Below are 13,232 nucleotides of genomic sequence, written 5' to 3'. Positions count from 1 at the left end.
CTCTTAAAGCTGTCATGAAATTGGGAACATGTATTCTTTGTCCAACAATAGAAAGAAAGTAAATGTATTGCATTGTTCTTTCTGCTGTCTTTTCAGTTTTACATGCTAGCGTGCAATTGTCTCCTTGCCCAGGAATGCTTGAACTATAGGTTTAGCTTAGGATATTCATGCAGTTTTTCCTGTACAGAACACATGATTTCTTTCCTGTAGGGCAGGAGTTTAAATTTAGGGGCTTTGAAAGGATTCTTCTTGAGGACAGCCTTCTTTGACCCAGAGAAGACCCAGAGAAATTAGCTGCAATAATCTAGACTTGGTGGTGATAACTGCTTGTCTCTGTTTGTACCTGCTACTAGGTGCTGCACAGGCCTCAAAAAAAAAAAAATCCATGGTGTTTTTTTGTGTGTTTTTAAAATGAGAGTAGATGTCACATGCCCCAGTAGCTCAGAGCTCAGCTATAAATACAGGCACAGAGTAGTAAAAGTAGGATTGCAGCATGAAGCTCCCATTTATCTCCTCATTACCTTCCCCCTTAAGGTTCCTAATGGATCCCTCGTGAGGAGAGTCTGGCATCAGATGTTATTCATTCCTGGTTTGTTTTTTTTCAGCAGTCAGTGTTGAGAACAAAACCCAAAGCGACAGCTTTGGTTCCACTTCCCACAGCCATCCACTGCTTTACCTCACAACCATGTGAGGGGAAAAAACAAAAGAAACTTACGCTGACTTCAGGTTCCATTTTGATGGACACTTTCCTTTTTCAGAGGTACTTTCCTTTCTTGATAGTTGTTCTTGCATTTCAGCAGGCAATTCCAGCTGCTCATTTCTAAAAGCAAGCAAGCAACAGTTCCAAAGCTTTTCCATCAAGCATGTGATTTGACAGCTCATAACACGGAGGGCATTGCCATGGAACTTACTTAGTTTCCAAATGTTCATCCTCATACTCTGTCCAGGAATAGGTGCTAATGAATCGCTGTAGGGAAGGACGCTTCTCATTTTGCCTTGCTCCTAGTCGTCCCCTGTCATATTTTAAATGTACTTGCCTGAGTTTCCCCACCAGAAACATATCATGAAATTACAAGTTTAGCAGCAGCCTACTCATTTGGTTGGGACTTAGACAAATAAGTTTCAAAATTAGTCACCTAAAATTAGGGATTTTTAAAAATTAAATCCAAATCCATTAACATTAGCTACCTGGTTTTCGTATTTTAGTTCTAATGCATGAGAACATAATTTTTCAATTAAGGGTTGAGAGATTTAGAAAAGAAAAGCTGCAGCATTTAGTCACAAAAGCTCATTTACCTAATGAAGCACATAGAGCTAACGTGAAAGATGCAGCCTAATGTTATTATACCTCAGGATGCTCCATAGGTTGCTTTATATAGGCACAGCTTGAGCTGAAAATTATTTAACCCTAGACAAAGAAGAAGCCGAGCAACTTTACCAACTGCTTGATCTCCTGTTGAATTTATCACTCCATTCATCTCCAACAGGTTCTTGCAGTTGGGCCTAGAGAAGAAGCACAAGCCACTTAGTGCAGCTGCCTTTTCCCAGTGAAACTCAGCCACTTCTGAGAAGGGACACGTGCCTCACCACACAAGAGCCCTTACTCACCAGTGGCACCCCAACACCTGCATTTCCAGAGCTCCTAGGCAATGTTGCAATGCTAACTCTTCGTAAGGATGGTGATGGCTGCAGGAATAAAAGGCATTACTGGCTCAAAGAATGACTGGATTACTCACTGAGTGCACAAGACACCATCTGTTTTGGCACAAACTGTAAAAACTCAACACTGATACTTAGCTTGAAGTGACACACAACAAGCAATTAAATGATGCACACAGCCCCAAATACATGTATTTATTTATTTTTTTTTTTAAAGTAGCATCTTCCCAGATTAACTGCTCCTCCCCACCTAAGTAGAGGCTGGGCACACAGCTTCCAGCAAAACACCAGAAGTGAATGCATTCCCTCACAGGAATTCCTCCAGTCAACAGGAATTGAATTTAATTTTTCATCTGTGCTAAACCCTTCTCTTGTAACGCCAATGGGAGAACCACATGTGAACAATATTTCTTAGCTGCTACATGAGAGCACAGTCATTTCAGCTTTTGGGAACCCCTCATTTGCCCTAAGAGAGGCCACACACAACTCCCTCGGGTCTGGAGGAAAAGGGGGAATCAAGGCAAATGAGAAAATATGTCTGTGTTTGATGACACCAGCCCATATTTGAGAGAAAACCATCATGTCAAGCATGCACCACAGTGCCAGTGTACGACTTGGCAAAGGAAACCACACACACACACACACACACCACATTAAACTAAAAGGGCCATACCTTGAAGTTAAAGGAATTGGGGAGCTTCTTGTTTGTAGATTCATCTGTGAACAGATTAGACACCAGGAAGGTTTACACAAATGCAGTGTGTTTTAGTTGCAACTAGAGGTCTGACTTTCTGCAGTATCTGCCTAAGCAGAGAGTACATCAAAATGCTCCCAGAAAGCAGAAATGAGATTTCAGGGGGAAAAAAAGCTCTCTATTTCTAGATAAGTTCTGAATATATGCATATATTACACATCCTCTGCAAGGATCAATTCCTGTTGCTATCAGCGTTTCTACCATTATCAAGTCAAACACCCTGTTTTAGGCCAATCTCTACAGTAATTTATGGTTCGTAGACAAAATTTAAGATTAACCTGTGGTTTAGGCTCCTGATTTTTAGCAGTGCACAACTAAGACCACCTTATCTGCTCTTAAAATGCACGCTTCATTTCAGAAGAAATTCACACTCCTCCTGGAAAAGCCACAAGTTCATGACACCGTCTGAGAACCCAACCACTCTACCATTTGCCGAATGGGGGAAACTCAGAGCACCTGCAGTTCAACAGCTGAAATTCAAATTTAGAAAAGAGCTGCAAGCACCTACAAAGTCAAAACTAAACTACATAGAAATAACAGGCTGGGAACACTGCAGAGTGAGCAAGCACCTAAATGTACTGTTCAGAAGCAGTAAGATTACCATCACCATACCCCCAGTGCACTTGTGGAAAAGCCAGAACACTGCCACATCCTGGCAGTGTTTCTTCCCACTATCCCACAATTCCTCACACTTTATATACAACTTTGCTTGTAACATAGTATTTTTCCTCTAGTTCTAGAAAAGGAGATACATCAGTCATACAAATCTCTCTACCTCAGATGTTGAGCCTCAACTAGGCAGGCCTGCCTGGCAAACCACAACAAGAGGAGGGCCCAACTGGCTGGTCTGAGTTACCTCGATCTCCAAGAGAACTGAATGACCTCTCATTCTGGAGCAGGACCTGCTTCAGCTCCTCAAGTTCTGCATGCTCTTTTGCGTACATGCGCTTCAGGTTTTCCACGTGCTGAATCATTACTTCCACAGCCTTGCTGATACGGCTCTCCTGACAGAGTGAAACGGCCGTAAGTCAATGAAGTGGCCCTCTGAGGAGCTACACTGTGCTTAGATTTTAAGATTCTATTTTCTCCATCATCATCTATCCACTCCCATCTTGTACCATAGTGGACAGAAGTGAGAGGATGTTGCATCACATCTACAAAGTTTCACTGCAAGCCATCTCTCACTTCACACCAAAGTTACGCAAATCTCACTTCTTCAGTGACTTTTCTTATTCTAACGTGGCTCACACTTTAATGTTCTGAGTCCTTATAACTCACCTCCTTTGAGCAACAGTCTGAACACCCACTACACATTCACTGTATTGTCAAGACTTACCTTCATGCTGTTCTTCCACATGCTTACACACAACATTTGACTAGATTTTTTAAAAGTTTCCATATATTTCACTTACACTTCCTCCAAAGCCCTGTTAGGACCCTTCCCAGAAGGCAGGCAATTACCATTAGAGCAACAAGACTGCTGTTGCCACATTATATCTTTGTGCTCTCTATTGTAAGCAGCCCTAGGCTACCAGTTTCCTTTTGTTTTGTTTCATTTTTTATTTTAAATCAGGACCACATTGGTGCTGTGTTCCTCCATAATGCAGTCACTCTCACAATGCCTGTGATTCCCAATAGCAACACATGCAGCAGTCTGAGAAGGCAGAGCCAGGACTAGACCCTACTGGTCAGTTTCCTCTGCTTACATGAGTTCCCACATCTAGTCCTGAAACCAGAAGCCCAGCCAACAGGTACTGCTAACCCTCAACAACTTTTATACAAAATGTGTATGTGGGAAGCATTACCTGGTTAATAGCTCCCAGCATCTCTGCTCTGCTGGCAACTCTGGCTGCATACTGGCTGAGAAACTGCAAGCTTTTCTGCAGCTTCTTAATAATTTCCTGTGCTTGGTTATCTTCTTCACACAAAGGAACTAAAGCCTAACAAACACACGGAAAAGAAAAACGTGAGCTGTCTTTAGAGAACAACGGGCAAACTCAACTGATGATGCTGAAGGGCAGTGTTCAGGCTCAGAGTCACCACACTAGCACTCAACAGCCTCACTCAGTGCACCCTGATAGCAAGCTCCAGTGGGCAGAGACTTCAGCTTAACTAGCATAAAATCAATCAAGTACAGGGTTCTTTCTGGACACCTGTGCAATAGAGAAATTCCCTACTGCCTGAGCACTCAGATGCAGGTTAACCCTCCCTCATTCATCACCTAATTTTGTTCAGATTAGTTCATGATGTACTACAAATTCTGGAGAAAGAGCGCCATACTGGAAGACACTGATAACCACTGCTCCTGTGCACCTCACTCACACTCACCTCCAGCATCTTCAAAGCATTTGTAATCTCCTTTTTCAAGTTCTCTTCAGCCAACTCTCGGGATCTTTCTTCAAGCCTCACCCTCTTGTCCAAAGTGAACAAGTCACACTTAAAACCTAAAGACAGCCTTAGAAATTCTGCCTATTGTGGAAACAAAATGATTTCAGAACAATCCAAGCAGTGCAGTTTTTTTTTTTTTTAAGTAGATATGAATGCTGAAATGACATTTTGGAATATACTCCATAATGAAGTTACAGAAGAGATACAGAAGATAAAACAAACATGGCTTGCTTCCCCAGAGCCAGTCCTTCCATCTATAGTGATGGAGAAAATAATCCGTAGCCAGGACAGATGAGATCCTGACAGCATGCAGCGTCCTTTGAAAAAATGGGGCTAAACCAATACACTCTGCCAGGAGGAGGTCACAGCTCTGCTCTCCTTCACCCTTGCAAATGAGTGTTTCAGTTGCAACAGTATTTTAGTCAGTCTTACAGATTTCCACCTTCTCATATCGCAGCCCTTCCATATTTGTGACATACAGAAACATTGTTTATGTCAACATACTTGGGAACAACACTTCAAAAGCCAATTCACAAAAGTAGACTGGGTTTAAGTTACTCAGCACCATTCTTTTATATGGGAAAAGATAGCAAACCACAATGAATGGCTTATGTACAAGGCCCTTCTGTTGTCCACGATATGTAAGGATACAGGCAGTAGAGACTTACCTCCACCTCCTTCTCACTCGGAGAGTCACTGAGAGATAAGAAGAAGCAATCATGTAACAAACTGCCACTCTGAATTCCCATATGCAGGTATCACTGAAAATCAGAACACTTACGGCTCATTTTGCTTTGCTTTATCTCCTTTAAGGCCACCTGTAGTGGGTGAACTCCCTGAAAAGGAAAAAAAAAAAAAAAAAAAGAAGCTTTCTCAACCAAAATGAAAAAAAAAAAAACAAACAAAACAAAAACCAACAGCCCACCAAAATGGTTTGTGTCAGTCTTTGGAGCTCCAGCAGAAGCCACAGCTGTAATTCCTCTGTGTTAAACTCTTTTTTTTCTTGTGTACCTCAGTAGAACAGCAACAACAAAGCACTGACACTTGCATGGAACCACAGAAGTTAGTTCATGTGATTTCAACTCACATCTTGCGTGCATGGGAAAGCTTAATATAAACTTTGGATTAAGCTTTCAACCCTTAGGTTCAGAATGTTACACCATCACTCGCTGCTGTTCTCCAAAGGCAAAAGGTGAGGTGACAGAGTGGGGATCACTAAGCACAGTTCAGCAGAAGCATTTTCCAGTTAATCTGGAACACAGTACCCTAAATTTTAGTTAGCATAAAGGATGCTGCTTTACAAATCTCAGGAGGAGGCATGTCAGTTTCAGACACCCCAGCTCCTCTGCAGCTCTTAAGTTCTTCCTCCTGCCTAGAGGAAGCTGGAGCTGGTTAGATCAGTATCTGCAGAAATCAGAGAAGCAAGTTTTTGTATGCTAACATCTTTCCTTTCTCTACTGCTAACCCAATTCTGGTGTTCAACTGCAACATCCATCCCTAAAAACAGAAGCCTCATACAACTACTGGCACAGCCCAGGCAGTTTTCTACACCCACTCGCACAGCTCTTGGCACAGGTGACCAAGGCACACACCTGGTAAGTTAAGCAAATGAACTCAACAAATCTCTTACCTTTCCTGCTGGGAACCATGGCTGGTGTTACCTCAATCTGTTCTTTAGTAGCTTCATTTTCCATCTCCTAGAACACAAAAAACCACAGACCAAGGCAAAAGCTGTAGAAGCCCTGAAGGGGCCCATCCTCTGCTGCTTAGCATCGCTACCACTCAGCCAAACAATTCAACATTTCCACATCACCAGGACACTCACCAGGTCTTTCTTCATGGGATCTGCTTTGTGTTCTTCCATCATGGAGGTGGACTCCTTCTTGATGAGGTCAGGTTCTGGAAAAAAAAAAAAACAATCCAGAAAAGAAATGTAATACAATCAAAACAAGCCTCCAACACACCAAGACCCAGAGTACCAGCCACTGACCAACAGACCTCAAAAAAAAAGTGTAGTAACATGCACTACATGTTTATGAGCAAGACTTACTTCTGACCGGAGTTGCTCCAGGTGAAGTCACAGAACACAGAAGTTCAAGTAATAGTCTCTTGGATTTTCTGTCCTTCCCCCCCCGCCCAGCTGTTTTCTTTGTTATTTAGAGAAAGAGTTTATAATGAGTTTTTATTTCAACTTCAATTAGCACAGGAATATAGGAGATAAATTCCCATGCACAAGCTAGAGAAGAAGCAGCGAGTGTTTGCAATTCTTCAACTTCATGCTATGAAACATCAGACAACACATCAGATACAGAACTTAATTCAGCTACCATTACAGAGCATCTCGAGCGTAACTAGGTCAAAAAAAAAGCACAGAGTCGTGGTATATCAGGAGCCTATAAGCTTCCAACGCCTGACACCTGGGCTGCCCTTCCTACTCAGAAAAACCACCAACCAGTAGGGTGCTGGCAGAGCCAACAGAAGAGCTCTCCTTGCCAAAAGGCTGGTGGCAACAAATTGCTCAGTTCAGGAACTGATGATGCCAATTAGGATTCTTTCAAGTGCCATAGTGTAGAAAGCATTTGAAGCAGTCAAAAATAACCTCCAAAAACACAGCTATTAAAGGGAAAATATTTAAGAAACTGAAGGAAGTCTTGGAGAGTTAAACTGATTTCTTGTGTGCAAGTAACTCTGGCAGCTATTTATAGCTCTTAGAACATCTAGAATTCTTTTTTTTTTTTTTTGCTGTTTATATAGTCACACACACCCACATACACAGATGCACGGAAAGAAATAGCACAAGAAAAGAAAAGTTTCAGGTCTGAAGTGCTCTCTCTCTTCATCCTTCACATAACCAACATCCCCTGCTCAGTGCTCCCTTTGCCCCTGCTATTTTTTACACAGCCCTAAGTATCCAACCTGGCTCCCAAGCACCTTTAGAAGACGTTGTGTAGTAGTATTAAAGATCACAAATGCAGATTCAACAACACTCCCATCCTAATGCTAGAAATGCTTTCTGCTGGGAGATGTAAAGCTAGCAGCAGGATCTCAGACTTTAAAGCTATTTGGACTCTTCCTGATCTGCTTTGCATGTCTGTTTCCTCCTTGCTAAAGGTACTTTCATCAACTATGAAAATTAACTGCAAAGGCAAATTAGTAGAAAGAAAATATATTAAGAAAGGAGACTGAATTAGATTTCAGGAAGATAGCACCCAAGAAACAAAACAAAACAAGAAACAAGATGACAAGAAAAGAGCCCTATATTTGGGTAAAGGTTAAAGATAGTTACAAACAACCACGAGTTCTGTGGTGCTTATTCAGATCAGCCACGCACACACTCTAGTTTTGTTTTGCTTTTAGTTTTTAAGTGAGAGAATCCCCAGCAAATCTGGTAAAAGTGATAATTATGGATACATGTTACTATAGGGAAAGACAGGACCATACACAAAGGTCTCCATCTCATCTCTCCTCCAGGCCCACCCCATCCTTTTACACTCTAAACATCAACTTCAAAGGAAAATGCCATTTAGTACAGTTACCAAACCTCATGAAACAATGAAAAGATTTTTTCCTCCCCGAATGCCCTGGGGTTTAGCACCCACACAGTGTTACACCAGCTGATTTCACCAAGTTATTTCATGCTCACGTTCAACACTATAAGGCACCCTCCTGGGCACAGCCTTACTCCTACTTAGCTTTGAGAGCACTTGCAGGTGTGAGTGTTTGCAGCAGCAAAAATTCAGAAGTTGAAGTTAGTTTCTTACTCAGCTTCTTCATTTTAAAGGCATTCTGAAAGCAAACTGTTTCCTCACTGCACGAACACCAGTGTGGCTGCAGCAGTTACTGTACCTGACACAGAACCAGCTGCATCCTGATTGTTGTTTCTCTCCATTGTCACAGAAGCTGGCACAACTTCCTCCTCTGCGCATGAGTTCTTGGGTGGCTTTTCCTCCATCACAAGGCCGCCTAGGTATCAGGCCACAGAAGACAGAGCACTTATCAGTCAGTAAATGCAGAGACTTCACCATATCTATTTTGAGAGTTTCAGCACAAGACATTTACACACCTGCACTCTGGTTTAAGGGCCCTACCTGTTACCGGCGCAGTGCTTTCTGAAGAGGATGTAAGAACTTCTTGGGGAGAAGTTAAGCCATCACTGTCAAAACAAAGTTACTTTTTAGATGCTCATCCATATTATACAATCTTAATACTTTTAAAGCCTCACACAAAACCTGACCTGGATGGGATCAGACCAAGTGGTACTGACGGCTCTGCACAGTCCATCTTAACAGGAAGAGAGAAGAGTTAGTATCAGGTTGCCTTGCAAGTAGAAAATATTTTATGCCATCAAATGTCTTGTGTGGAAGAGACCTTAAAGCCCACCCAGCCGAACCCCTGCCATGGACAGGGCTGCCCCCTCACCAGCCCAGCTGCCCAGGGTCACATCCAACCTGGCCTTGAGCACCTCCAGGGATGGGGCACCTGCACCTTCTCTGGGCAGCTGTGCCAGCACCTCACTGCCCTCTGAGTAAAGAATTTCCTCCTGACATCTAACCTAAATTCCCCCTCTTTTAGTTCAAAGCCATTCCCCCTTGTCCTATCACTACCAAACCAGTCAGTTTCCTGTTCATAAGCTTCCTTTAAATACCAGAAGGCCACAATGAGGTCTTTTTGGACCGTTCTTTTCTCCAGGCTGAACAAGCCCAGCTTCCTCAGCCTTTCTTCATAACAGATATGCTCCAGCCCTCTGATCGTGTCATCTCAAAATCTTAATTACTCCAGCTGTACCTGAATTACCTCAGCAGCAGAAAACCAGATGGTACATGAGCACAAAGTCTATAGCCACCTCTACTCATATCATACAGCTTACTGTGATACTACTGTTAGGAGTGATAACTTTCAGCAGAAATTTAGTGAGGTAATTTTGTTCCTGACAACACATTTAGCTTCTAACACATTTTCACATGACCAAAGCATGTATTACTATACCACTTGGCTATCCCAATGCTATGCTTAAGGGTGCACCCATTTTTCAAGGTCATAAGTGCACAGAACTCCATTCAGCTATAAATATTCAACTCATTTACATAGATAAGTGCATTACTTTTAACAACTTGACTGCACAGACATAAAAAACAACTAGTTTTGCTCATGTGCCTTTAGCCACTGCAGTGTGGTTCTGGTCCCAAGTCTTATTGCATCACAGCTGAGAAGAACATCTTTAGCCTTTCAATATGCAAAGAGAGACACTGAATGGGAAATATCCTTCTTTCCCCTCCACTAGAGCTTGACTGCCCTCGCAGAGTCTGTGCCTCAGCCAGCCGATGTTTCCTCTAATGCAAATGCAGGCTATTTTTATTCCTATTTGAATTCTCTATTAAGCTTAAGGAAGTTCAGCATTGTGTTCAGGCCAGTAGGACTAAAGGAGTAGTTGAGGAGAAGAAAAGAGATGAATGGTGCACTGGAATGAAGCAAGAGAATTCTGAAGGATTCCTGAAGCACAAACATGCACTGCCAACACAAAGCAGATGGCACCTGGAGCTGACTAGCACAACACAGCATCCTGCATGACCTCTCTGGGTAACCTCAGTAGTTTCCTGTTTTGCAATTAAGGAAAATCCTCAACTCCATTTTTGAAGGCCTCATACTGGCTGCTTGTACTGGGATTGCAAAGTCTACACTTAGAACAACCACAACTAAAACACTTTATACATTTTACTTTCATACCATCAAAACAAGCATAAAATGCCCAATTCTGATCTAGCTTCACAAGCACTCCTTTATTTAGTATCCCCTGATCTATCTCTTACAAATGACAGCACTGACAAAGCCCTGGAGTTACTTACATGCAGAAGGTCTCAGCCTGGTCAAGCACATCTGCAACCACAGTGCAAAATAAAAAGCACTAGAGATACCTTTCCTATTGATCTGGGGTATTCAAATGTCTCCACACATCACAGGTTTCAGAACAGGTACTGGACACAGTCTGCTTACCTCCTCCTTAGGGCAAGCTTTAATACTTACATTTTTCCTTTTTTTCCTTGTTTTCCTTTAGGAAAAGGAAAATGCCACTTGCAAGTCCAGTTGGAATTACAGAAAACTCCAGAACAATGAAGGACAGACATTTTGAACAACTTTGCAAAGCTGCCGCTTCCCAGGAGGATTAAAATCACTGCAATTACCCCTCTAAGACAACATAAGCAGCAGCAGCACCAGGGAGGGAATACCCCACCTTCTCTTTCCCAGCTGAGCAGTGTGCTGAGACCACAGGCAGTATCTATCTCCCACTTTCTACCTTCATTGCACTTTCTGCCTCACTCTGCACTGCACTGAGACCAGGGCAGCTCTGAGGCTGCATGCTCACTGGTGCTGCACAACTTGTTTCCAGGTTCACAGAAACCACCGACCAATTTTTACTGCTGCCCATGCTATAGCTTGTAAAGCTAATTAGAAAGCCATGCTGTGTAGCAGGGCTGAGGTCTGGATTTCAGCAGTGAGTGCTGCAGCACTGAGCACAGTGCTGAGACATGGTTCATGTGGCTATCACCATGAGAAAGCTGACTGACAGTTCAAACAGTAGGAGGAAGCAGTTTGATAGATGCAGGATTCACTACAGCAGGGAAAGCATATCCGAGCACATGACTGAAGGAAGGTCTTACAGCAAATACATCATTTTTCAGCTGTTACAGACATAGGACAAAGTGCAGAGAAAGGCAGCATTCACAACTAAAGAATCCTGTCATCACTTACAGGTGTATAAATGTGGTGAGGTCACTGACACTTCCCCGGCAAAACAGAGCATTTCTGTTCAAAGAGCACTGGCTGAAGCCTATAAACCATTTAAAAGTCATCTCCCAGCTAAAACCATAACCTAGTGGCACATGAACATCAATACTTTTAGGTCAGTAACAGTATTCCAGGATAGAGCCCAAGCAGAAGGAAATATCCCAGAAAAACAACATCTCTGCACCCTGCTGGCTAGTGCCAGCTCCATTGCAGTGCTGATAAATCTTCATCTGCCTGTTTGTAAGGCACAAAGTGCACGAACCCATTCAGAACTACATTTGGGGTATCAGAGACAGCACTCACCTCAGTAAGTGAAGAGTCCATCATTGTAATGGAAACAGGAAGGTCTGAATCAGTATAGCCACCAGCAGAGTATATTTTCCACCTGGCAATACACATTTTATTTGCATATTGCCTGAACAACAGTGAGATACATTGCCTTAAGCACATAACAACCAAAGTCACTGCTATCTGTACAGTCAGACAGCTGGTCTCCAAGAGAAATTCATGACAAACATCAATCCCTCCTCCCCCAAACAGCAAGAACCACCACCTGTCCTTCCCAACCTCCTCCACACTGCACTGCTCTAGAGAAAACCTATGGCAAAAGCTTCAAAAGCTGCTGAGTTTCCTCAGAAGCTGCAGACTGCCTGCTTCTACATCTCCAGGAACATCCTTAGCTTGCTTTTTAAATATTCACTGACTTTAGTTAGCTTGCTTACAGAGTCTTAAATAGTTCAATCTGTTTAAGAGATCTAAGGAGACAGTTTGATAGGCAAGATTTTAGAATTCTTGCACTAAATTCTGCCAAAAGAAGTTCTCCTTAAAATGGATAAGAATTTGGCTCCAAAATGCAAGTGTCATCATGAGTTAAATACTGAAATAGACACAAGAACACCTACCTTCTGCCTCAGCATGAAATGCTGTTCACTGCCACCATATCTGCCTGATGGCCGTACCAGTGGTTCAGTAAAGTTTTAATAATGCTCTTGAAAAGAGGAGCAAAGCGTTTCCCCCAAAACACCATTAGCTGGCCACTGAGTGCCCAATATATTAAGAGATGCTCATCTTTTGAACCTAGTGCGCTGAGCTTCTTCCAGGACCTGCTGTATCCCAAGCAGTCTTCCACCCTTTACCCCAAAGAGGTTATCCTGCCATCTTACTTGTACCCTACTGATGTCACATCTGAAATGGATGCATGCCACAGACCACAGCTTTCAAAGAGGCTGGTGACAGATCTCCATCTGCAAGGGGGATTCCAGCTGTGCACAGGAAAGTTAATTGGGCAGGAGGTTTCCAGGTTTAGAGCATCTGTAGAAAGTGAAAGCAGCATGAAGAGGCACAGCCACAAGCAAAGTTGTCACAGTCACATCAATTTTCATTTCTTAGGTCTGAGATAATAAAGAAACAGACCAATCTAATAAAGATTAAGAAAGTTTTTGTCTTGTATGAAGGGTTGGATTACCCAGGCTTTGCCTATTTTTGTATATGGAAGTATGTACAGGGTGTTACTTCCCTGTAGCACCCAAGGAAAGGGATTTGTCCATCAGTCAGGTCACAGAAACTTCTGTATGGCAGAGTATTGGTCTAGTGAAGTGTTGTTTTGTGGTAGAGGGCAGTGGAAAAATAGATCTTTGACTGAGGACTT

General features: G+C 42.6%; 1 protein-coding gene across 5 annotated transcripts in view; it reads right to left on the bottom strand.

Moving 5' to 3' along the window:
* The window catches only part of IRAG2 (inositol 1,4,5-triphosphate receptor associated 2), a 40,819-nt gene that overhangs the window by 3,810 nt on the left and 23,777 nt on the right, over nucleotides 1–13,232 (bottom strand). For all 5 annotated transcript variants that reach the window (XM_042889731.1, XM_042889736.1, XM_042889735.1 and 2 more), the window contains 17 exons: nucleotides 12,748–12,895; nucleotides 11,888–11,969; nucleotides 9,036–9,082; nucleotides 8,890–8,954; nucleotides 8,648–8,764; nucleotides 6,627–6,700; nucleotides 6,432–6,498; nucleotides 5,583–5,637; nucleotides 5,470–5,497; nucleotides 4,742–4,882; nucleotides 4,219–4,353; nucleotides 3,270–3,417; nucleotides 2,333–2,376; nucleotides 1,609–1,686; nucleotides 1,439–1,503; nucleotides 912–1,013; nucleotides 716–820 (listed from right to left, as the gene is read on the bottom strand). In XM_042889731.1, coding sequence (XP_042745665.1) covers nucleotides 716–820; nucleotides 912–1,013; nucleotides 1,439–1,503; nucleotides 1,609–1,686; nucleotides 2,333–2,376; nucleotides 3,270–3,417; nucleotides 4,219–4,353; nucleotides 4,742–4,882; nucleotides 5,470–5,497; nucleotides 5,583–5,637; nucleotides 6,432–6,498; nucleotides 6,627–6,700; nucleotides 8,648–8,764; nucleotides 8,890–8,954; nucleotides 9,036–9,082; nucleotides 11,888–11,969; nucleotides 12,748–12,895 — 1,501 coding nt within the window. The remainder of the gene's footprint in view (nucleotides 1–715; nucleotides 821–911; nucleotides 1,014–1,438; nucleotides 1,504–1,608; nucleotides 1,687–2,332; nucleotides 2,377–3,269; nucleotides 3,418–4,218; nucleotides 4,354–4,741; nucleotides 4,883–5,469; nucleotides 5,498–5,582; nucleotides 5,638–6,431; nucleotides 6,499–6,626; nucleotides 6,701–8,647; nucleotides 8,765–8,889; nucleotides 8,955–9,035; nucleotides 9,083–11,887; nucleotides 11,970–12,747; nucleotides 12,896–13,232) is intronic.

This window comes from Lagopus leucura, unplaced genomic scaffold (genome assembly GCF_019238085.1).
Source record: "Lagopus leucura isolate 7727_CA_CO unplaced genomic scaffold, USGS_WTPT01 Super-Scaffold_100159, whole genome shotgun sequence".
Taxonomy (NCBI): domain Eukaryota; kingdom Metazoa; phylum Chordata; class Aves; order Galliformes; family Phasianidae; genus Lagopus; species Lagopus leucura.
Note: the sequence above shows the minus strand (reverse complement) of the source record. Positions and strands in the feature narration are given on the sequence as shown.